General features: G+C 44.4%; 1 protein-coding gene across 1 annotated transcript in view; it reads right to left on the reverse strand.

Moving 5' to 3' along the window:
- Nucleotides 1-26118, reverse strand: part of LOC119952933 (mucin-16-like) — a 306095-nt gene that overhangs the window by 19075 nt on the left and 260902 nt on the right. The window contains exons 162-179 of the mRNA XM_038776568.1: nucleotides 18436-18605; nucleotides 18251-18277; nucleotides 16850-16998; nucleotides 16695-16762; nucleotides 15326-15495; nucleotides 15141-15167; nucleotides 13173-13321; nucleotides 13016-13083; nucleotides 10733-10902; nucleotides 9384-9410; nucleotides 7313-7467; nucleotides 7159-7226; nucleotides 5976-6145; nucleotides 3970-3996; nucleotides 1116-1264; nucleotides 967-1034; nucleotides 698-864; nucleotides 521-547 (exon numbers count right to left, since the gene is read on the reverse strand). Coding sequence (XP_038632496.1) covers nucleotides 521-547; nucleotides 698-864; nucleotides 967-1034; nucleotides 1116-1264; nucleotides 3970-3996; nucleotides 5976-6145; nucleotides 7159-7226; nucleotides 7313-7467; nucleotides 9384-9410; nucleotides 10733-10902; nucleotides 13016-13083; nucleotides 13173-13321; nucleotides 15141-15167; nucleotides 15326-15495; nucleotides 16695-16762; nucleotides 16850-16998; nucleotides 18251-18277; nucleotides 18436-18605 — 1856 coding nt within the window. The remainder of the gene's footprint in view (nucleotides 1-520; nucleotides 548-697; nucleotides 865-966; nucleotides 1035-1115; nucleotides 1265-3969; nucleotides 3997-5975; nucleotides 6146-7158; nucleotides 7227-7312; nucleotides 7468-9383; nucleotides 9411-10732; nucleotides 10903-13015; nucleotides 13084-13172; nucleotides 13322-15140; nucleotides 15168-15325; nucleotides 15496-16694; nucleotides 16763-16849; nucleotides 16999-18250; nucleotides 18278-18435; nucleotides 18606-26118) is intronic.

Here is a 26118-nt window from a genome sequence, read left to right on the forward strand (position 1 = left end):
TAAAGATTATTATTATTACTGAGGTTGTGGAACCCTCTGTCTTGTGGAGAAAGAGGAAGTGAGTCTTCCTGAAGATTATTATTATTCAGCTGATCCAGCAGAGATAATAGCATCAGATATATACCGCATGTAGGCTAGGCTGGAGGATTTGGCTACATGTGGTGTAGTTTTGGACACAAGTGTGCAGGAGCTAGGGCAAGGATATGATGCCACAGTGTTAGTTCTCTTGAAGGCAAGGTTGTACATTAATTATGCAATAGAGGACGCAAGAACAAGTAGCAACCTGAATATACTTGAGGCTAATTTTTAAACAATGAAGTATTCGATCAACAATCTAATAGCGTTGAACAGCAGATCATTCCCAATAAGTTGGGTGTACTTTTGCAGTGTTAATGTAAGCCTACTTGTAACAATAATAAAGATTATTATCATTAAATAGTGATTCATAAAGGATTTACAATGTTGTTGTTCGATATCACAAAAAAAATCAATTAAATATATAAGTGGAATGCATACTCACTTGACGAAGGAATTGGTTCGTGGTAAGCTGAAAAATCAAAAATACGTGTTCCATGAAATAAGCTAACTGGAAAGTCATAATGCAAGATTAAATAAAATTAACATGTATGGTTGAAGAGTCTTTGATTTAATTAGAATTAAATTGAATGGAAGGGTATCTGCTTTAAATGCTAAATACCATTGACATAGAGGCTGTTACTGTCCAGTAAATAGGTTCCCAAAATAGTGATGCGCTTTGTGTTGTCTCTGAGCTCATGGTACACAGTAACTTCATTCACCTCCCGAGGAGCAGAATCATTTCTAAAAGAGCAGACTGCGTAGACACTAGTACCAGCTTTAGTCGCACTGTTAAAAAAAAAAGAAAACAGATTGTGCTCATCAACTGACCAATAATTTAAAAATTGTCTTGTTTAATAGCTGATGGTGTTTAATATCAACTCTCCTCACCTGAAAGTGAAAACTTTACAGTTTGAGAATGTTCTTTTGATCTTGCTCTCAGTAAACAGGTTGTTCAACTGAAAGAAAGAAACAGCCACAGTGAATGATGTACTTAGTTTAAACATACATTCCTTTTAATTTGTATGTTGTCAACTCACGTGATAATCAATAATAAATGATGCAGATTTGTGTAGTGAAGAACTGAAATCTTGTAGACTTGCAGTCGGGGCCAAGTTCGTTATAACAAAGGTCACATTGAAATCAAAGGGCTTTGCTGGCACATTTAGAGTCACAATTGGCGGTGTTGCTATCAAGAAACATTAATATGAGAATAGAACAAATTTCAACATTCCTTTGACTAAAATTACTTGAAGGACATAAAGTCAAGCCAAAAAAATATATATATTCACATCATCAACAACATCATCTTGCATTTATATAGCAGCTTCAACAGAGGCGCTTCATAAACAAAATTTGACACTGAACCACATAAGAAGATATTAGGACAGAAGATCAAAAGTGCGCATAAAGGATTCAGGCCAAAGTATTATTTGTTGATGAGAGCCACATCGCCACCACAATGATTTGGATGAGGCAAGTGGCAGAAGATATAACCAAAAGGGAAAGACTTCATTTTGGAAGAAGGTATTAACACCCAGCAGTCATGTTTCTGTCAAGGCTAAGATATTGATGTAATCATCCGTAATAAGGTCATTGGTGACAAGGGTGATGTTGGCAAATGAAAGGAGATTCTGTAGAGCAATGTGGAGAGTGCTGGTGATAGCTAATTCACTAATGGAGTCCACAATATCAGCTGTGTGTGACAGGAAGGAGGTTGGTAAGATTTTCCCCTAATGGACGGACTTGATTTGAAGGCCAGTGAGACAATAGGGTGGTCTAGTCACGTCGCTGCTCATAAGGAGGCAGTGACAAGTGCTTCAGTGGGCCCTTGTGAGGAAAATAAAGGTAGTTCTACATTTTAAACATTAGAAATGAGGTTTCTGAATCCATGCCGGATAAAGTTGATGTATGAGTGGGGGTTGGTTAAGTTCCAACTGTATCTCTATTGTGCTTAGAGAGGGTTATAGCACAAAGAATAAACAGAAGTGTGTTGTTGTTTAGCAACTGGGGCCATTTTCCAAAGGGAAGGGATTTCCATGGTTCATAGTTTTTAGCCGAATTTGTTGGTAGTTGGAGACAGGATTTTGGTGAGTGAAGCTGGATTGGACAAGGGAGCTCCAAAGAGGCAGGCATCCAAGGAATCAGTTCAGATAACCAGGGAATTGGAGAGAAAGAATCTCTCAAGATTACTTAAATTGAGAGACTAAGGAGGAGTTGAAAATCTTGCACTGGATGTGCTATAAAAGTGAAGCAGAAACTTTATTTAAAAGTGTCATTTGGAAAACCTGGACTAGATTTCGGATTGCAACCTGCTAGAGAAAGCATTATAAGAGAAGATTTTAAAATTTTTTTTGGAAATGACAAACTTGCACAGAACGCATCGGGCTGGGTTGACTGTTTTCCCCCTGTGGCTTGAGGAGAATGAGCTTCTCCGCTAACTATGGGGATGATACCATGTTGTAGATAAGGTCAGCCAGATAGGAGCTGACTGACAGAGGGAGAGGAACAGATGAAGATCAACTGGACCCCTTTGTAAATAGTACGTATTATAACTAAACATCTTCTTTGTGCTACTTGTCAGACTCCCTTTGTCTTTATTAAAACAATTATCTTGGTGAAGAAATATTGTATAAAAATGCAAACTTTCATGTTGAATAAATGTTTTTTTCTTGTTGTTAAAATTAATTAGCAGTCCTGTGACTCTACATTTTATTTTGAAAAAAGTGTAAACATTAATGGTCTTTTGTGTCACGTCTCCAGTCTGGGATCTTATGACAGCTATAACATCAGTTATAACATCAACTGGGATCATAGCACCCTGTAGAGGCTGCTGAGAAGTACAAAGGAAAACTTTATGCTTATCAATAAGGGACCAAGCCTGGGAATTCGACCTATGAGTATGGGACTCTATACTGTAATTAGAGCATCTTGAGCTTGGAAATAACTATACCATCTTTTCTCATATCTTGGGTGAAATTCTCCGACCCCCAGCAGGGTCGGAGAATCGCTTGGGGGCGCCTAAAATCCCGCCCCCGCCGTGGCAGAGATTCTCCGCCACCCGGGAAGTGGCGGGGGCAGGAATCTTGCCCCGCTGATCGGAGAGGCCCCTGCGGCGATTCTCCGGCCCGGATGGGCCGAGGTCCCGCTGCTGGGAGGCCTCTCCCGCCGCCGAGGTTTAAACCACCTCTGGAACGGCGGGCACAGCGGCGCGAACAGGCCCCCGGGGCCCTGGGGGGGCGATCGGACCCCGGGGGGTGCCCCCACGGTGGCCTGGCCCGCAATCGGGGCCCCCCGATCAGGGGCCGGGCCAGTGCCCTGGGTGCACTATGTTCCTCCGCGACCGCCACGGCCTCCACCATGGCGGAGGCGGAAGCGAACACCACATCGTGCATGCGCCGGCAGTGACGTCTACGGCCAGCTGCCGCTGACGTCACTGCCGACGCATGCGCCGACCGGCGAAAGCCTTTTGGCCAGCCCTGCGTCCGGGGGCGCCGGGTGTTTGTGCCAGTCTTCTGGTGCAAACCGCTCCGGCGCGGGGCTGTCCCCCAAAGGTGGGGAGAATTCCCCACCTTTGGGGAGGCGCGACCCCTGAGTGGTTGGCGCCACTCCCCTACTTCGGCACCCACCGTCACGTCGGGTAGGGGAGAATGCCGCCCCATGTCACATTCTACTTCACCAATTCTGCCCAATTGTCTTGGGTCTGATTATATGCACTCAATGAACCAATGTAGGTTTGTGTTGGATGATTGCCCTATGCTGTGGTGTCAAGTGCTTCGAACAAAAACACAGTATCGTTCGGAAACAATCTACAGCAGATCATACAAAATCTGAAATCTCGTATTGATACACGTGTTCAAAACTGAGAAGGACATCAAACAGAATAATACTTACTGGGTAAAGGAGCTAATTCATGATGACCTGAAAAATAAACAAAGCCGAGCTTGAATGAAATAAATCAGGCAGAATAAAATTATTTAATCGCGGCATAAAATTCATGAGTATGTTTTTTGAATTGTTCTTAATATCATAAAATAGATATATTCAAACAGATAGGGTAAAATCAAATGGAAATGGTTAAACTTTTATGACTTTTCTTACCCTCTAATTTACGATAATTTTGGATCTTTCTTTCTCATCATGCGGATGAGCTCAACTTCCCATATTTTTGACCCAAGATTAGGGAAACCTTCTGTAACTTGCTGAAATTAATGAATGTCAAACCTATCTAACAATGCTTTTTAGTTGTGGACCATATAAAGGGCCTGGCACTATTACATTAAAATGCCTTGGCAGTTTAAAGTGTAAAGGATATTTATCAGGCAAATTATAAGCAAATTAATTATCATGTTAGCAAGACTTTTTTGGCAACATGAAATCCCTTGGCATTAAAAGGAAATGGCAGTATAGACTCAAAATTATCTGAGGGGCAGAAGGTAGAGAACAGCGGTGAATGTATTTTTGCAGATTGGAGTACACTACGGCATTTCCCAGGGGGAAGTATTAGCTCAACCAGTGGCAGGGCAGGGCATGGGAAACCCAAAAAGCAAATCCTGTCATGTTCACTTGTGATTTCACAAGGGGTGCCTGATCAGTCAGTGCCTGATTCAGGGACACTGCTTCAGGAAGGCCCCGCCCCCAATTGAGCATCACCCCCTGCCCTTTCTTCTAACCTCTCGGCCCTCTCTTGACACCCAATTCAGTCTCATTTATCCGTGGATTGTGTCCTTTGCTGACCCCCGGGCGCATTGCCAGGAGCTGCGACTGGTTCCACTGCTGCTGCCTGCAATGGGTAGCTACCAGCCTCTGATTGGCTGGCAGCTCCCAGGTGGGGTCAAGCCACTGCTTCGCTGGGCCTGCCCAAAAGAGGCAATGCGGGGCTCCCATCTGCTCCCCCATCAGTGGAGTGAGAGCCCTGTCCCCTGCATTAAATATTGTCCATTGCGTTAACAAATCAGTGTCTGATATCTCTTTGAGGTGATCTTTGGAAAACGCGGATTGCGCATGAATGTAGCATCTGCTTTGCAAACTGGGTCAGTTTCTTCTGGCACTTGGTAGCCAAATCAATTGTCCTTAAAGGGACCTCTAAGGATATGTAAGATTGAACCATTTTTACTGAACTAATTTATGGAGCTGTAAGGAACAGGAAATCTCCTTACATTTTCACATTATATATACGGGCTTTTTGCTGGACATAGTCATTGCCATTACTTCCAGGCCCCACCCACCGACCCCTCCCCTAAATGCTACAAATGATATTCAGCCAACCAATCTCACTGCCTCTTGGGACTGATGATAATAAGTAACTGAGACTTTGTTATGATCCTGCCAGCTGCCTGGATGGGTGCTGTACCAGTATTGCATCCCAGTTTGACACAATTCAATTTTTGGGGCCATTGTTTCATTTGTAACTTACTAATGAGCTCTTAGACTTGGAAGTTTTGAATATTTGCCTGGTGTATTCAAAAGGCTTTGAGAAAACAAAAGTTGTGTTTTTTTATATATTGGCCATTTGAGTTAAAAGACTTTCACTTAACTGTTATGACCTGTTTGCTGGTTCATTGTGTAATAACCAATCAGAAAGTCTATACCGAATTGAAAACGGTGCCATCAATAATTTTTCAGCTTGTCACCAGGAGCACACAAATAATGGTCTTTTTAGAATTCTGTTGCTGTGGTTGGCCAGTTTTTTTGCAATGTGCAGTCCCTTTAAATTATTTTGTATGCACACATATTAGTAAACATGGAACAAGCTGCTGCAACCCCACAGCGCAGTGGGAACATTGATTGTATTAAAAAATGTTGCAACATTTTTGATTTTTACCAACGGTTGCATTACTTCAAGTTAATTGCTGAGCTTACAAAATAATATGTACATAAAAATACATAATGGCAGATACCATTTACATAGAGGCTGTTATTGTCCAGGAAATATGTTCCTAAGGTTGAAATGCCTTCCGTGTGTCGTTGAATCTGGCGATATACAGTCACCTTATTAACCTCCTTGGCAGATGAATCATTTTGGAATGTACAGATTGCGTAGACTTTGGTGCTACCTACATTTGTTGGGCTGCAAAATAAACAAACATTATGTTGCCAGCAGCTTGGAAGACGCAAACCTTTGGCATAAAAATATAATATTGAGACAAAATGTTTTCCAGCTAATATGAATGCCGGCTGAGAACTGTTACCAATTAACATCACCCATTTCAATGCCTGGAGTGTTGGCTAACCCCTGAAAATGTGCATGGAAAATTGTGATACATGATTGATTGTATTTCAAGCGGCAGGTTAAATTTATACAGCCTGTTCTTTGAAATGATTGTTGAGTGCAGTCATCATGAACAGTCCACACTGTTCATTGACTGCACATATCAGCAAGGGGCCAGCCACTATTTAGATGCAGCCTGCACTCCTGAATGGGGAAGTGAATTCTGTCTGCAAGAAGTGATCATGAGAGTAAGTGAGTACCAAAATGTTTTGACAGTACACTGGATTGGCATCTTGATTTGCCTTCCCTGCACGCTGCTTTCAAACAAGATGCCATCTGCGCACTTGCTGCATGGGAGTCTCAGATTCCATTGTTGAGTATTAGGAAGCTACACAGCACTTAAACAAATTGGCAACATGCAGCCCAAATTTGCTCCCATAAACTTCCTTTCAAGCAATCCCAGGTCAGCTTTGGCATGGTTAGACGCAGAGAAAAAAAAACTTTTCTCTGCCCCATAAATGTCCCTCAAACCTAACCCCAAACTGCCATCAACTTGTTCATTTTTTATTTTATTTACAGGGTTGCTATTACAGAAAGCAAAAATATGGTGTAAAAACATTGTGGAAAAGCATATAAACTCTTATCCTCAGTCGGAACATTGAAGAAGTCAATGACTTAAGACAGGAAACTGCCTTGGCTCTTTAATCAGGAACCAAGATCGATGCTCTGATTTTAATCTCACACTGCAAAGAGGTTGCCTGAATTTTGTAGAATACCTGAATTATTTTTACCATTTCAACATTTATGCAATGTTCTGCTGTTTACTAAACCTTCAGATCATCTTGAAAATGTTTAATGTTAGCATTCATTACCTGAAAGAGAGAGCTCTGCAGACTGAGAATGTCCTGTTGATATTGCTGTGAGCAAACAGGTTTTTCAACTGAAGGGAAGGAACACAGTTTTAGTGATTAAAAATTATGTCATTTATTCAAATAGGTATTAGGACTAATTAAGCTGTCAACAGACCTGATAAGCAATGAGTTTTGATGCAGATTTATACAATGCCGAACTGGAAGATTGGAGACTTGCTGCCGGCGGCAAGTTAGTAATAATGAAAGTCACGTTGAACTCAAAGGGGTTTGTCTGCACGTTAGGAATTGTGCTCCCAATTGGTGATATTGCTATCAGGAAACATTAGAAAAGAATTAAATTTAAAATACAATTTTATCATTTGTATTAAAGACAATGGGACAATATGACCCAAAAATATACAAACCATTGCAGAATATTTCAAGCTGGAGTTAGGAGGATTTTTCAAGTTTGATGATACCATTCATTCAAAGGACTATGCAGCTATATGCTATCACGTATGCAATTGAGCAAAAACTATCATACCTGGGGATCCTGCACCAGTTTGCTTATCTGTGCAGAACTTGTTTTGATTTTGCTGAATCTCTTACTGACTTGTAGTTATCTGCTCCTTTTAAATTTGGGCTATGTGTGTAGTTTTAAGTACAGACTGCCTGCTCTTGTTCTAGTTTCGAGAGTCAGAGGACTTTTTCAGGTTTGGTGATACTATTCATTCAAAGGATTATTCAGCACTATTTGATATCACATATTTAATTGGGCAAAAACTACCATACCTGACGGCACAGTGGTTAGCACTGCTGCTTCACAACGCCAAGGACCCGGGTTCAATACCGACCTCGGGTGACTGTGTAGAGTTCGCATGTGCTCCACGTGCCTGAATGGATTTCCTCCAGGTGCTCCGGTCTCCTACCCCAGTCCAAAGATGTACAGGTTAAGTGGATTGACCATGCTAAATTGCCCCTCGTGTCCAAAGATGTGCAGGTTAGGTGGGTTACGGGGATATAGTTGGGGCGTGGGCTGAAGTAGGGTGCTCATTCAGAGGGTCGGTGCAGACTCGATGGGCCGAATGGTCTCCTTCTGCACTGTCGGAACTCTATGGTTCTATGGTGATCCTGCAACAATTTTTGCTTTTAGCTCTATAGAAAATTGTCCTTATTTTGTTGAATCTCTAACTGACTTGGGGGGCGCAATTCTCCGACCCCCACGCCGGGTGGGAGAATCGTGGGAGTGCCGGGCGATTCCCGCCACGCCGCCCTGGCACCCGCACGCGATTCTCCCACCCCCCAAAACGGCGTGCCGCGGTTCACGACAGGCCGCTCGGAGAATCGCCGCTCGCCGTTTGCAGCAGGCAAGCAGCGATTCTCCGGCAAAGCTGGGCCGAGCGGCCTGCCCAATCCGACGGGTTCACACCTGGTCGCTGCCGGCGCGAACGCTGCGTGTGTGGCCTGTGGGGGTGGGGGGGGGAGGTAGGAGCGAGCACCAGGGGGGCGCTCAGTAGGGGTCTGGCTCGCGATCGGTGCCCAGCGATCGGCGGGCCGGCATCTCTAAAGGACGCACTCTTTTGCTCTGCTGCCCCGCAAGATCAATCCTCCATGTCTTGCGGGGCGCCCGCGGGGAGGACGTCAAACATGCATGCACGGGTTGGCACTGGCCAACCTGCGCATGCGCGAGTGACATAATTTACGCGACGCCAGCCGCATAATTTACGCGCCACCGCTTTCACGCGGTGCCAAGGACCGGCGCGCGTAATTGACGCGGCACCGCTCCTAGCCCGCTGGGGGTGAGAGAATAGGGGGCGAGGAGCGGCCTCCAACGCCAGAGAGAAACACTCCAGTTTTCACTCCGGCGTCGGCACTTAGCCTCCTGATGGGATAATTTCGCCCGGAGTCTTCTACTTCTTTTAAGTTTGTGCTGTGTGTTTAAAAGTACAGACTGCTGCTTCCATTCCAGTTGCTCAGAGCTTTAGGATCAGTCCACTTATATGCCTCACATAAGGAGACGGAATGTCATAACACATACAGGATCCCTGGTTGAAACTTGAAACAGTCTCAATTCCAAGTGTATATCTAAATGTGCTATAGATGCAGGAAAAGCTAATATCCTGAACAGGAAACATTGCACCCTAAATATTTCTGACAATATATAAATAGGGTATAAGCTAGAATTTGTGGTTTGACTGTTAGAAGAGGAAATTTTAAAGAAAAACAAAAATAGAAACTATACTCACTGGTTGAAGAAATGGGTTCATGGTAACCTGAAAAATGAAAATCATTTATTTTCTACGAAATAAATCTGGTGGAAAATTATTAAATCATGAAAAAAATTTTTTTTTTTTTATTTTTTTTTAATTTTTTTTTTTATAAATTTAGATTACCCAATTATTTTTCCAATTAAGGGGCAATTTAGCATGGCCAATCCACCTACTCTGCACATTTTTGGGTTGTGGGGGCGAAACCCACGCAGACACGGGGAGAATGTGCAAACTCCACACGGACAGTGACCCAGAGCCGGGATCGAACCTGGGACCTCAGCGCCGTGAGGCGGTTGTGCTAACCACTAGGCCACCGTGCTGCCCTAAATCATGAAAAATTAATGGATTTTGTTTAATCACCCTGAATGTTATCAGATTAACATACGGGATGGGGGGGGCGGGATTCTCTGACCCTGAGGCTACGTGTTGACGCATTGGAAACACTGTCGCATTTCTCGACAGCGTCAACACGGCCTCAGGATCAGCAATTCTTGCCCCCACAGGGGGCCAGCATGGCACTGGAGCGACCCACTTCAGCTGCCGGTGCCGGAGTCAACTGGGCACTGCGGGGTCTGCGCATGCACAGTGGCACCGGCGCTAATGCGCGCATGCGCAGTAGTTCCCTTCTCCGCGCCGGCCCTAGCACAACATAGCGTAGGCCAACAGGGGCTGGCGCGAAAGAAAGGAGGCCCCCAGCCAGAGAGGCTGGCCCGCCGATCGTCCCAATCACGGGCCAGGCCACAACGGAGAACCCCCCCCCCCCGCGTCGGACCCCCCCCCCCCCCCCCCCCCCCCCACAGGCCACACCGGACCCTTCCACGCCAAGGTCCCGCCGGCTGAGAGCAGGCTAGAACGGTGCCGGCGGGTCTCGGATGTTTTGCTACGGCCGCTAGGCCCATCCCAGGCTGAGAATTGGCTGGAGGGCCCCGTAGAACGGCCTCCAACCGGCAGCGCGCTGACAATGCCGGTGCCAATGGTGCCAGAATCGCATCAGGGCAGCATGGCGTGATTCACGCATGTCTCGGAGATTCTCCTGCCCGTCCCCGGGCTGAGAGAATACCGCCCAGGATTTTTTGACTATTCAGGCTAGCAGATCGTACCTTCCCGCTGTCAGTGTACCCCGCCGCAGATTTTGTGGCGGCGAGGGGTGCGTTCAACAAGAAACGCTGTTGACAATAACGGGATGAGAAGATTCTGCCTCTGGTCACTGGTGAGCCGCACTCCTCGCTACAGAACCTGCCGCGGAGGGCGATGAAAATCTCGCCCAATTGTGTTGAAAGAATAAAATGTAACAAGATAGACTATCTCCTTGAAATACTAAATACCATTCACGTAGAGGCTGTCGTTGTCCAGTGTATATGTTCCTAACGTGGAGATGCTCTTTGTGTTGTCTCTGAATACATGGTACACAGTGAATTTATTAACTTCTTGAGGAATAGAATCATTTCTGAAAGTGCAGACCGCATCAACACTGGTGTGCTCAATGTTTGCCGGGCTGTAAAATAAACACACATACAAAAAATTGAGTCAGGAAACATAATCTGAAACGGAGGTAAGAGCCCTAAACTTGCTTGGGTGTGTGAACAAATGTATAAAAGTACAGGGGGCTGAATCTCCTTTATGTGGTGTATCTAAAATGTATATTAGTTGTGTTAAAGTGAACAGGTTTAGAGTAAATGAGATTTAATCACGTTGATTGACTATTGTGTACATTTGAATTCCTTTGTCCAGAGATATATGTATTTGTTTAAATTGGTGGATTAATTACCCATAGTATTGGTATAATCACAATCTTTGCTCATTTTCCCAGAACTACATCTATTCAGTTCATCAAACTAATGAGTGCATTGTTTATAGGTGTATTGTTCTTCTACAAGTGAAGGTTATTCAATGTCACTAATCCAGGGCTTATGGTATGGTTTTGGCACAGAGCAGGGCCAAAGGTAGGTCGTGAATCTACCTCAGCAAGAAAGGGATTCAATCACACACTTTTGGCCTCTTTCTGAACCGCACACTACCCATCTAGCCAACTGAGTTAACTAGCCAAGGATGTATGTAGCCAAAGCAGGTTAACAAAGCAGATAACCCCAGGATGCGTGGCGGCATTGACCTCACCGAGTTTCAATGTGAGTGGTGTTTTTGTTTAAAAGCCACATTAAGTGCACTGTGCCTTCAGTTGGATGGTTGCAGAATGATTCCACCCATGCTCACGTTGTGCAGCTACAACTTCTTAACTTTCCTTACCCTGCTGCCACATCTTGGTGCATCCCCAAAATCCACAGGTGAGGTGGAAGCAGCCTGCTGACTGCTGTACCCTGTTTTCTGTGATGATCTTTATGGATGCCCTCTGCAGGGCCAAAACTTGAAGGGCCCCAGATTCACACCAATAGGGCATTCCGATGGGTGGGACACTCATGGAATCACCTCGGCGGACGGCCTCAGGGTGTGCATCAGCTGATCCTTCTCCTGGTCGGTGACCCAGGGTCTCTAGCTTCCTCCTCAGTTGGAGTGAGCTTGAGAAGCCTCGCCATCCTCTGGCATTAGCACTAATGGATTCAAGCAAGTGCTTCAGCAATGTAGAGCAACTCCTGCAACAGTTAGAGGTTAGAGGCTTTGCACCAAAGTCTCTACTGCGGATGGCACCCTACCAGTGTTGACTTTGACCCATTGGCCTGTTGGCGCAGTCACCTCAGTCTGAAGCCAGGTGGGCTCCTCTTTGGATCCTTGCAATCTGAGGAGTGCAGCAGACATCCCTTCCTGATGTTCCCGAGCTAGCCTTTGCAGCTCCAGGAACTCGGGCATGACCAAGTACAGAGGCTTATCATTTGACTCAGACAGCAGGTTTCTGGCCTCCAACAAAACCTGCGAGTGTCGGCACCCTGGGATGTCCCTGCCTCCAGATGCTGTGCTTACCAGTTTGTGACCCAGAGGTTGCTCCAATTGCTCTGAGATGTATGTTTCTGTGATGGTGGATGGGTGAGCAGTGTGTTGGAACAGAGGAGATCGTTTATCCTCTTTCAGACGCGGATGTCTGTCCTCTTCTGAAGAGGGTTTACAATGACCACTGCTGCCACCACCCCCAATGCTGGATTGGTGATCTTGCTGACAGGTATTTGCCCAGAGAATGGGCATATCACCTCACGGCGGGTCTCCACTGCATTTAGAAGTCACTCCAGGAAGACATTAGAAAACCTGGGTGCAGAGGATTTCCTGGATCTGACAGCCATGACTTCCCAGTGATCTCCGAAGGATGGTCGCTGTGCACAGGGGCGACCTTTAAATGTGTGGCCTGGATCTTTGAAGCACTGATCCAACCAGCGGTAAACTATGGAACCCATGCCTGCCAATGTTTCAACTATTTGCTGCACAATGTGGTAAAAAGCCGCTACTGCAGTCGGCAAGCTCAACACGGCATTTTGTTCCCGACATTGGACATTACTGATATCGGAGATGATTATGCCCAAAGTTTGAGCATTGAAACAATTGAAACTCTGTAGGTTGTCTGGTAATGTTACTTACTAAAACATTTATGCAATATTAAATAATTCCTGAAACAGTAAATTAATTTGAAACAAATACCACTGAAGGTTAACATCAACATTTCTTACCCAAAAGAGCGAACTCTGCAGCTTTGGAATGTTCTCTTGATATTGCTGTTTTTAAACAGCTTGTTCAACTGAAGAAAAGTAACAGTCATAGTTTTAGAGACAAATTTAATATAATTAATTGAAATACATGTTTAGAATAAGTAAAATGTTGACTGACCTGAAAGACAATAATAGTTGATGCAGATTTGTGCAGATCAGAATTGGGCGACTGCAGATCTGCTGTCAGAGCCAGGTTAGTGACAGTGAAGGTCACATTAAACTCAAAGGGCTTTGTTTGCAGGTTTGGAGATGTGGTCACAAGTGGTGCTATAGTTATCCAGAAATACAGCAATGTATTAAAATTGAGAATCAAACATCTCTGTGACTGCATCATTTGCATTAATGACAGTGGGTCCAAATAAACCAGAAATATAGAAAGCATCGCAGAATATTTCCAGGTAGACATGGAGGGTTTTTTTCACGTTTGGTGATGCCAGTCGTTCAAAGGACTATACAGAATGTCATAGCACATGCAGGATGCCAGCGCACGTATCGGATCCTTTATCCCTTTATCTTCTTATTTGAGGAAGGATACGGTGGCATTGGAGGCAGTTCATAGGAGGTTCTCCAGACTGATTCCGGGGATGATGATGAATGGGTTGATATATGATGAAAAATTAAAAACTTTGGGCTTATACCCTCTGGTGTTTAGAAGGTGGCAGAATGTCGTAGCACAAACAGGATCCCTTATCCCTTTTCGCCTTCTTTGAGGAAGTATGGGGTGGCAATGGAGCTAGTTCAGAGGAGGTTCACCAGATTGATTCCGGGGATGAAAGGGCTGACGTAAGACAAGAGATTTCACAGTTTGGGTTTAGAAAGATCAGAGGGGACATGATTGAGGTATATAAAATACTAAAAGGGATTGATAATGTAAACGTAGACTAAATGTTCCCCCTTGTAGGGCAATCTAGAACGAGAGGCCATTGGCGCGATTCTCCGCCCCCCCCATGCCGGGTGGGAGAATAGCGGGAGGGCCTCCCACCATTCTTCACGCCCTCCCGCTATTCTCCCCCTCCACGCCATGAATCGGCGCTCGCCGTTTTTTACGGCGAGCGGCGATTCTCCAAGGCCGATGGGCCGAGCAGCCGGGTCTTCACGCCCGTTTCGACATGGCAGCAATCACACCTGCTCTCTGCCGTCGTGAAATGGGCAGCAGATGCCTGTTTGGGGCATCTGGGGGCCCGATTGGCACGGCAGTACCACGGCCGTGCAAAGGGGGCATAGGCCCGCGATCGGTGGGCACCGATCGCGGGCCGTGCGTCCGTAACGGATGCACTCTTTTCCCTCCACCGCCCTGCAAGATCAAGCCACCACGTCTTGCAGCGCGGCTGAGGGAAAAGACGCCAACTGCGCATGCACGGGTTGGCGTTGTCCAACCTGCACATGCGCGGCCGACGTCACCAGCCGCGTCAGCTGGTGTGACGCTTGACGTGCGGCCTTGACGACCGTCGTCAAGGCTGTGCCGCCATGACGCACGGGGCCGCGCTCCTAGCCTCGCCCGGGGGGGAGAATCAGCCCCAGAAGTGGGCGTGAAGACTGCCGTGGGTCACGGCCTGTCCCACGGCAGCCTTTACGATTCTCCGCATTTGCAGAGAATCTCGCCCCATAGATATCGGTTGAGAGTAGTTAAATTTGGAACAGAAATGAGGAGGAACTACTTCTCGCAGAGGGTGGTGGATTTATGGAACTCGCTGCCCCATAGTGAGGTTGAACCTGATTCATTAAATGGTTTCAAAAAGGAGATAGATATATTTCTGATTTTAATATTGGATAAAAGAGTAGATTTGAGACCAAGAAGCAATCAGCGATGATCTGATTGAATGGTAGAACGAGCACAAAGGCCTGAATTTCCTACTTCTGCTCCTAATACTTATGTTCCTATCTCTGGTTGAAACTGTAAAAATTCTCAATTCCAAGCAGAGAACTAAATTGTTTGAAGAAATAGGAAAAACTAGAAACACTAAACAGGTAACATCCCAAATATTTCTGACAATGCACAAATCGGGTTCAAGAAAGAATTTCCTTTACATTGCCCACTGTAATAAACCAAAATATTAAAGAGACACACATTTGAAATTATACTCACTAGTTGAAGGAACAGGTTCGTGGTAACCTGAAAAATCAAAATAATGTGTTTCGCATCAAAACGGTGTGGTGGAAATGTATTATTAAATCGTGAAATCAAATTGATGGATTTGGTTTAATCATCCTCAATTTAGTCAACAGAATGAAATGTCACAAGATATATTATCTCCTTTTAATGTTAAATACCATTCACGTAGAGACTGTTGTTGTCCAGTGTATATGTTCCCAAGGTGGAGATGCTCTTTGTGTTGCTTCTGAACACATGGTACACAGTGACTTTATTAACTTCCTGAGGAATAGAATTATTTCTGAAAGTGCAGACTGCATCAACACTGGTGTCCTCAATGTTTGCTGGGCTGTGAAATAAAAACGTATACAAAGAAATCAGACAGGATCTAAAATGCAGATAAGAGCCTTGAGCCCTAAGCATGAGAAAAGTATTGGGGCTCAATTTCCTCAATGTGGCCTATCTAAAATGTACAGCAGTTGTGTGTTTAAGTGAATAGGTTTAAAATAAATGGGGTTTAATCATGCTGATTGACTATTGTGTACATTGAATTCCTTTGCCCAGGGAGATTGCTATTTGGTTAAAATGGTGCATGTATTGCCAATGGTATTTGATGGTTGGTATTCACAAGGCATCAACACAAATCTATTCACTTCATTGAGCTGATGACTTGCTATGGGTCCAAAATTCTTATTTTACAATTAGTATTCTTGATTATTCAAGGTCAGCTAATCATGGCTTACTATGGGGCAGGGCACAGAGGCAGACCCCAAATCCTCTTCAGCTGTAACAGGGATCAAATCACACACATTTAGTATAATTCTCAAGCACACGTTAAGCATCTAGCCAACAGAGTTAACCAGCCAAGGAGGTTTATAGCTAGAGCAGTTTAACTGCTTGAACCCGCAACCCCAAAGTGCATGGAGGCACTGACAATGGTATTTTTCAAGGAAACAATAAGTTAGCTGGGTCTTTACCAGGATGAAGTCTGTTGCTCAGGAGAAAGGACAGCATTCAATGCTATTTAATCCTCTAATATTGTCATTGAATCACTTGTAGAGTTCAAGTGCATTTATCAAAAGAGGAGTATGCGGCTCAATGGGCAGGAAATGCAAAATGACTACTGTCAATCCTTCCATTATCTTAGCTTGAAGAAATAGCAGAGATCAAAGATGTACATTCCTGACATTTTTTCCAACAATCTGGTTGAAACTGCAACTCCTCTTTATGTCTGACAAGGTACAAGAATCTGGAACTTGATCAGATTTTGGGTCTTTGCTCAGGAAATTCAATCATTTTAATCATTCATTTAAATCTTGCATCTCTAAGTGGTAAACTATAGAAAAACGTTGTTGCTTGCAGCAAATATAGATATCTAACAGAATCAAATAACGAATATTAATGATCTGATCATACAGACACAATTAAAATCCTGTAGAATAAACAAATTCATCCTGTTTTAACATTTATGTTATATTAAATAATTTACTGAATATTAATGTAATCTTGAAACAAATAACGCTAAGTTCCAATGTCAATATTCCTTACCCAAAAGAGCGAACTCTGCAGCTTTGGAAAGTTCTCTTGATATTGCTGTTACTAAACAGCCTGTTCAACTGAAGGAAAGTAACAGTCATATTTTTAGAGACAAACATAATATAATTCATTAAAATACAATTTGTAATAATAAGTTGTTGACTGACCTGATAAGCAATAATATTTGAAGCAGATTTGTGCAGATCAGAATTGGGCGACTGCAGATCTGCTGTCAGAGCCAGGTTAGTAACAATGAAGGTCACATTAAACTCAAAGGGCTTTGTTTGCAGGTTTGGAGATGTGGTCACAAGTGGTGCTAAAGTTATCCAGAAACATAACAATGTGTTACGATTGAGAAGCAAACATATCTGTGACTGCATTATTTGCATTAAAGACAGTGGGACAAAGTAAACCAGAAATATCGAAACCATCACAGAATATTTCAGGTTTGGTGATACCATTCATTCAAAAGACTACAGCAATTTTTGCTATTGTGCACGCAATTGGGCAAAAACTATCACATCGATGAACCTGCACGAGTTTGCTTATCTGGGTAGAAATTGTATTGATTTGTTGAATCTCTTACTGACTTGGAGTCTTCAATATCCTTTAAATTTGGGGGTGTGTGTAATTTCAAGTTCAGACTGCCTGTTCTAGTTCCTTGCAGCTTTAGTATCTGTCCATGTGAATGACTCTCAGAAGGTGACAGAATGCCACAGCACGTACAGGATGTCATAGCATTTATTGGATCCCTTATCCCTTGGTTGCCTAATTTGAAGAAGGATGTGGTGGCATTGGAGGCAGTTCAGAGGAGGTTCACCAGATTGATCCCGGAGATGGAAGGGTTGATGTAGAAGGAGAGGTTAAACAATTTGGATTTATACTCACTGGAGTATAAAAGGATGAGAGGGGATCCGATCGAGGTATATAAAATACTAAAAGGGATTGATAATGGAAATGCAGACTAAATGTTCTCTCTTGTTGGGCAATTTAGAATGAGAGGTCATAGATGTAGGTTGAGAGGTGGTAGATTTAGAAAGGGGATGAGGAGGAACTACTTCTCGCAGAAGGTGGTGAATTTGTGGAACTCGCTGCCCCATAGTGCGGTGGAACCTGAATCATTAAATGGTTTCAAGAAGGAGATAGATATATTTCTGATTTTAATATCGGCTAAAAGGGATATGGGGAACAGGTAAGGGAGTAGATTTGAAACCAAGAAGATATGATTGAAGGCAGAGCAAGCACAAAGGCCTGAACTGCCTACTTCTGCTCTTAATTCCGATGTATTTACCTCTGGTTGAAACCTTAAAAATTCTCAATTCCAAGCATAGAACTAAATTGTTTAAAGAAATTGGAGAAACTAGAAGCACTAAACAGGAAACTTCCCAAATATTTCTGACAATGCATAAATCGGGTTCAAGAAAGAGTTTCCTTGACATTACTCCAGTATTTATTACCCCATGATTTATTACCCCAGGATCTATTGCCCCAGTATATGTTGCTCCAGGATTTATTACCCCAGTAATAACCAAAATGTTAAAGAGACTCAAATTTGAAATTATACTCACTGGTTGAAGGAACAGGTTCGTGGTAACCTGAAAAATCAAAATAATGTGTTTCACATCAAAGAAGTGTGGTGAAACTGTATTATTAAATCGTGAAATCAAATTTATGGAATTGGTTTAATCATCCTCAATTTAGTCAACAGAATGAAATGACACAAGATATATTATCTCCTTTTAATGTTAAATACCATTCACGTAGAGGCTGTTGTTGTCCAGAGTGTATGTTCCCAACGTGGAGATGCTCTTTGTGTTGTCTCTGAACACATGGTACACAGTGACTTTATTAACTTCCTGAGGAATAGATTTATTTGTGAAAGTGCAGACTGCATCAACACTGGTGTCCTCAACATTTGCCAGGCTGTGAAATAAACACATGTGCAAAGAAGTCAATGAGGATCTAAAATGCAGATAAGAACCTTGAGCCTGAAGCACGAGAAAATGTTTATGAGTAGTGAGGCTGAATTTCCTCAATGTGGTCTATCTAAAATATACAGCAGTTGTGTTTTTAAGTGAATAGGTTTAAAGTAAATGAGTATAATCCTGCTGATTAACTATTGTGTACATTGGAATTTGTTTCCCCAAGGACATTTTTTTATTTGCTTCAAATGGTGCATGTATTTCTCATGTTATTTGATGTCTGGTGTTCACAAGGCAAATCTATTCACTTCATAGTTGACTTGCTATGGGTGCAAAATCCTTCCTCTTTTACAATTAGCATGCTTGTTTATTCAAGGTCAGCTAACCATGGCTTACTATGGGTCAAAGCACAGAAGTAGGCCCCAAATCCTCTTGAGCTGTAACGGCGATCAAATTGCACACTTTTAGTGTCATTGTCAACCACACGCAAAGCACCTAGGCAACTGAGTTGACCAGCCATGGAGGTTTATAGCTAGAGCAGGTTAACTGCTTGAACACATGGCCCCAGCGTGCATGGCGGCACTGACCTCGCTCAGGTGCAATGTGAATGGTGTTTTTCAAGGAAACAATAAGTCAGCTGGGTCTTTCCCAGGATGAAGACTGTTGCTCAGGAGAAAGAATTTGGTGCTATTAATAATCTAATTTTGTAATTGAAGCATCACAGAATCATAGAATTTCAGGGCAGAAGGAGGCATTCACCCCATCGAATCTTCACCGGCCCTTAGAAAGAGCAGGCTACCTAAACCCACATCTTTCACCCTGTCCCCGTAACCCAGTAACCCCACCCAACCTTTTTTGGACACTAAGGGCAATTTATCATGGCCAATCCACCTAACCTGCACATCTTTGGACCGTGGGAGAAAACCGGAGCACGCGGAGGAAACCGAGACACAGGGAGAAAGTGCAAACAGACAGTGACCCAAGTCGGGAATCGAACCTGGGACCTCAGAGCTGTGAAGCAACTGTGCTAGCTACTGTGCTACTGTGCCCTCATTGTGCTACCGTGCCCCCGTTTATTGCCCTCATTGTGCTACCGCACCCCCCGTGTGCTACCGTGCCCCCGTTTTGTGCCCTCATTGTGCTACCATACCCCCCCATGTGCTACCGTGTCCCCCGTTTTGTAGAGTTCCAACTGTATTCATCAATAGAAGAGTATGTTGCTCAATGGGTGTACAATGCAACATGACTCTGTCAATCCTTCCGTTATCTTAGCTTTCAGAAATAGCAGAGAACAAAGATGTACATTCCTGACATTGTTTACAACAATCTGGTTGAAACTACAGCTCCTCCTTTATGTCTGACAATGTGCAAGAATCTCGGACCTAATAATGTTTTGGGTCTTGGCCTTTGAAATTGGCCAATTAGAATACAAATTTGCTGATTAGTGACCCAATCAGGGAACCCCTTTCTCTGCAGATAACAAGGAGTGTCAGATCCTTTGATCTCCCAGTGTAAGTAGCAAGCTGAATGCACATGGTTGTTCTGCTGTTAGTTTATAAATAAAAGGAATTCTGGTGAAGGGACTTCTGCCTCTGTGGACATATTACAGTGGCGACGAGGAAAACGGAACGATCCGAATGAACCTGCTCATTAGCAGCCGCCACATATTGAGGGTAAGCCACTGACAGGCGAAATGCCTTTATTTAGAAAGTTGGATTCTTTTGACCCTGCAGTGGAAGATTGGGTCCAATATGTTGAGCGGATGAGGTACTTTTTTTAGAGCGAACAATATGGTTCCGGATGAAAAGCAACAGGTCATTCTGCTGACCACGTGTGGGCCAGCAGCTTTTGCCATTGTACGCAGTCTCACTTGCCCGGAAGCACCGGACACAAAAACGTTCCATGAATTGACGGACTGAGTAAAAGAGTACTATGACCCTCAGCCACCTCTGATCCTGGGAAGGCACCGGTTTTACTCAGCATTCCGAGACACAGGGGAGTCAGCCACAAATTTTTTAACAAGATTAAGGCGATTAGCAGAGACTTGCAAATTTGGCCTGATGCTAAATGAGATGATCAGAGACCGGTTGGTGTGCGAAATACGTAATTTATCAGTACAGAAACATCTGCTAGCAAAAGCCGAGCTGGATTGCAAACAAGCATTGCAGCTGGCTTTGTCCTTAGAAACAGTGGCAATCGGAGCACATGAGTTACAGGGTACTCTGATGGACGTAGATGCCCACACCAGTGAAACTGAGTTAAGGGACTACCGCTGGGGGATAGGCAACTGCATAGCCACCCTCAGGAATGACTCAGATACTAAGGAACCCAGGCCCACTCGCAGAACCGCTCCCAAGCAAGGGAAAATTAGGACCAGACAGACGGCAGCCCTTGCAGCCTTTCACCCTGCAAGATATTGTAGTTATTGCCAGATAACGGAGCTCGAGAAGAGAAATAGAAGACCAAAACCAATATTCTGGAGAAGGACATGTAGGCTGGAGTACAGGAGAATGCTCACACTGGAAGGCACACCTACCTCCGACGAGGAACAACTAACTTGTGTAACGATGGTTAAATCAAAACGCATTAAATTAACCATAAGGCTGAATGGATGTCCAACATTAATGGAAGTCGACATGGAGCAACTGTATCAGTGATAGTGGAAACTGTATTTAATAAAATTCGTACTGGACTCCAAACCTTATCCCTGACCAGGGCATCGGCAAAACTGAGGAAGCACATAGAGGAACCACAGAGTGTTGGGAACATGTACGGGTGGCTTATGGCGAGCAACTGGTTGGGCTGCCTTCAATGGTAGTGGAAGTTGTGGGACCGAACTTATTGGGACGAAGCTGACTGAAAGATATCCAGCTGGAAAATGGTCGCCTGTGCGAAGTCCTGTGCAGATACCCAGAGGTTTTCCGAGAAGGGCTTGGAACAATAAAGGGAGCGAAGGCAATATTACACGTAGATCCAGAGGCAGTCCCAAAATTCTACAAGGCATGACAGGTACCATTCGTGTTAAGGCAGAAAGTCGATACGGAAATCAAAGCGTGTAGGAATAATAAAAGTTGGTCCAATTTGCAGAATGGGCGGCACCTGTAGTGCCTATTCTTAAGCCGAACTACTCTGTCCGCCTTTGTGGAGACTGCAAACAAACAATTGATCGCTACTCACAACTGGCCGAATACAGAATTCCCCAGTTTGAGGATTTGTATGCAAAGCTGGCTGGAGGACTCTTATTCTCAAAGCTGGACATGAGCCACATATATTTACAGCTGAACCTGGATGATGAGTCGCAAAAATTCTCAAAGATAAACACCCTGAAGGGCCTTTTTCAGTATACAAGATTACCCTTCGGAGTATCGCCATTGCCTAAGGCCCGCCCACTGATGTTTCATCCCGGACTGGCCGAGGACCTGTCGGCGTGAGACTCTCATGGTCTCACCCGTCGTGAACTTAGGGTGGCTGCGGACTCAGTCCAGCACCTCCACAGTCGGGGGACGGCCGACTTGTGGGCAGTGGAGGGCTTCATTCGGGGCTAGGGGCACTGTGGATGGGCAGTCCAGGGCGCGCAAGCGGCCGAAGGGGAGGGTACTACTTTTGCGGTCCGCGGGCTGAGTCCGCCATGAAGCGTGGCGGGGCTGCTGCAGGCTGCCACCGTGCACATACGACGCCATAGACCCGGCAATGCTCCGGACCATATCATCAGCTGGAGTTTAGAGCTCTACGCTGCCTCCCTGCTAGCCCCCAGCAAAACGGCGAATGGGTGGCCGTTTTGCGCCAGTTTTCCTGGCATAAAACACCACCATTTCAACGCTGGCGTGGGGACTTAATCTCCCAAATGGAGAATTCAGCACAGGGCTTTCAAGACGATCAAACAATAGCTCTCCTCAGAAAATGTCTGGCATACTATGACCCCAGGAAACAGTTGGTGCTCACTTGTGACACATCTCCAGATGGCATTGGGGCAGTTCTGGCACACAGATGGAAAAACGGTCAGGAACGGCCTATTATGTTTGCTTCCAAGACTTTAGCAACAGCAGAACGAAAGTACGCCCAAATTAAAAAAGAAGGACTGGCTGTAATCTTCGCAGTTACATGGTTAAAGGATGGTCACGACTGGGAGTTAAATATCCGAGGGTATCAAACTATTCGGAAGGACAGAGTGGATGGTAAGGGAGGTGCTGTAGCTCTGTTATTTAAGGATGACATCCGGCCAATAGTAAGGGATGACATCGGTGATATGGAGGATAAGGTTGAATCCATTTGGGTGGAAATCAGGAATAGTAAGGTGAAAAAGTAACTGATTGGAGTAGTCTATAGGCCACCAAATAGTAACGTTATGGTGGGGCAGGCAATAAACAAAGAAATAACTGATGCATGTAGAAATGGTACAGCAATTATTATGGGGGATTTTAATCTACATGTCGATTGGTTTAACCAGGTCGGTCAAGGCAGCCTTGAGGAGGAGTTTATAGAATGTATCCGCGATAGTTTCCTAGAACAGTATGTAATGGAACCTACAAGGGAACAAGCAGTCCTAGATCTTGTCCTGTGTAATGAGACAGAATTGATTCATGATCTCATAGTTAGGGATCCTCTCGGAAGGAGCGATCACAATATGGTGGAATTTAAAATACAGATGGAGGGTGAGAAGGTAAAATCCAATACTAGTGTTTTGTGCTTAAACAAAGGAGATTACAATGGGATGAGAGAAGAACTAGCTAAGGTAGACTGGGAGCAAAGACTTTCTGGTGGAACAGTTGAGGAACAATGGAGAACCTTCCAAGAAAAAGGAAGGACGGTAGAAAGAGGGAAAATCGACCGTGGATATCTGAGGAAATAAGGGATAGTATCAAATTGAAGGAAAAAGCATACAAAGTGGCAAAGATTAGTGGGAGACTAGAGGACTGGGAAATCTTTAGGGGGCAACAGAAAGCTACTAAAAAAGCTATAAAGAAGAGTAAGATAGATTATGAGAGTAAACTTGCTCAGAATATAAAAACAAACAGTAAAAGTTTCTACAATTATATAAAACAAAAAAGAGTGGCGAAGGTAAATATTGGTCCTTTAGAGGATGAGAAGGGAGATTTAATAATGGGAGATGAGAAAATGGCTGAAGAACTGAACAGGTTTTTTGGGTCCGTCTTCATAGTGGAAGACACAAATGACATGCCAGTGACTGATAGAAATGAGGCTATGACAGGTGAGGACCTTGAGAGGATTGTTATCACTAAGGAGGTAGTGATGGGCAAGCTAATGGGGCTAAAGGTGGACAAGTCTCCTGGCCCTGATGGAATGCATCCCAGAGTGCTAAATGAGATGGCTAGGGAAATTTCAAATGCACTAGTAATAATTTACCAAAATTCACTAGACTCTGGGGTGGTCCGGGTGGATTGGAAATGAGCAAACGTGACACCACAGTTTAAAAAAGGATGTAGGCAGAGAGCGGGTAATTATAGGCCAGTGAGCTTAACTTTGGTAGTAAGGAAGATCCTGGAATCTATCATCAAGGAAGAAATAGCGAGGCATCTGGATATAAATTGTCCCATTGGGCAGACGCAGCATGGGTTCATAAAGGGCAGGTCGTGCCTAACTAATTTAGTGGAATTTTTGGAGGACATTACCAGTGCAGTAGATAACGGGGAGCCAATGGATGTGGTATATCTGGATTACCAGAAAGCCTTTGACAAGGTTTCACACAAAAGGTTGCTGCATAAGATAAAGATATTTGGCATTAAGGGTAAAGTAGTAGCATGGATAGAGGATTGGTTAATTAATAGAAAGCAAAGAGTGGGGATTAATGGGTGTTTCTCTGGTTGGCAATCAGTAGCTAGTGGTGTCCCTTAGGGATCCGTGTTGGGCCAACAATTGTTCACAATTTACATAGATGATTTGGAGTTGGGGACCAAGGGCAACATGTCCAAGTTTGCAGATGACACTAAGATGAGTGGTAAAGCAAAAAGTGCAGGGGATACTGGAAGTCTGCAGAGGGATTTGGATAGGTTAGGTGAATGGGCTAGGATCTGGCAGATGGAATACAATGTTGACAAATGTGAGGTTAACCATTTTGGTACGAATAACAGCAAACGAGATTATTATTTAATTGATAAAATATTAAAGCATGCTGCTGTGCAGAGAGACCTGGGTGTGCTAGTGCATGAGTCACAGAAAGTTGGTTTACAGGTACAACAGGTGATTAAGAAGGCTAATGGAATTTTGTCCTTCATTGCTAGAGGGATGGAGTTTAAGACTAGGGAGGTTATGCTGCAATTGTATAAGGTGTCCGTGGGGCCACACCTGGAGTATTGTGTTCAGTTTTGGTCTACTTACTTGAGAAAGGACGTACTGGCACTGGAGGGTGTGCAGAGGAGATTCACTAGGTTAATCCCAGATCTGAAGGGGTTGGATTACAAGGAGAGGTTGAGTAGACTGGGCCTGTACTCGTTGGAATTTAGAAGGATGCGGGGGGGTGGGGATCTTATAGAAACATAAAAAATTATGAAGGGAATAGATAGGATAGAAGTGGTCAGGTTGTTTCCACTGGCGGGTGAAAGCAGAACTCGGGGGCATAGCCTCAAAATAAGGGGAAGTAGATTTAGGACTGAGTTTAGGAGGAACTTCTTCACCCAAAGGGTTGTGAATCTATGGAATTCCTTGCCCATTGAAGCAGTTGAAGCTCCTTCATTAAATATTTTTAAGATAAAGATAGATAGTTTTTTGAAGACTAAAGGGATTAAGGGTTATGGTCGGTCCGGAAAGTGGAGCTGAGTTCACAAAAGATCAGCCATGATCTCATTGAATGGCGGAGCAGGCTCGAGGGGCCAGATGGCCTACTCCTGCTCCTAGTTCTTATGTTCATATGTTCGTATGAAGAAATTTCACCAGTATTTGTATGGGTGGAAATTCACGAAAATCAGAGACCAGAGACCATTGCTGGGCTTGCTGAAAGAAGACAAAGCGGTGTCGCCAACAGCTTCGGTCCAGATCCAACGCTGGGCCCTACTACTGGCAGCGTATCAATATCAACCCGAAGGAACCCAGGTGGCAAACGCCGACACGCTAAGCTGGCTGCCATTACTGGACACCCCACTATTGGTGCCCAGAATAGAAGAAATGGTGATGACACTACATTTCCTGGACACCCTTGTGGTAGTCACACAAAATATTTGTTTGTGGACACAAAGGGCCTCAGTTTTAGCAAAAATAAAGCACATGGTGCTTACAGGGGAGATGAAAAGACTAGTCCAGGCGGAATTCCACCCGTACTGGAGCAGAAGAGAGCAGATCACTGTGGAAGACGGGACACTGCTATGGGAGCACGAGTAATAGTTCAAAGTCAAGGCCGTTGAGCCATACTGGCCGAACTACATCATGGACCCCTGGAGTCCCGAAAGTAAAGATGCTGGCCCGGAGCTATATCTGGTGGTCGGGCCTAGACACAGACATAGCAGCATTGGGAGGTCGGTGCCAAGAACGGCAACAAGGGCAGAAGGAGCCACCGGCAGCCC

Source organism: Scyliorhinus canicula, chromosome 18 (genome assembly GCF_902713615.1).
Source record: "Scyliorhinus canicula chromosome 18, sScyCan1.1, whole genome shotgun sequence".
NCBI lineage: Eukaryota > Metazoa > Chordata > Chondrichthyes > Carcharhiniformes > Scyliorhinidae > Scyliorhinus > Scyliorhinus canicula.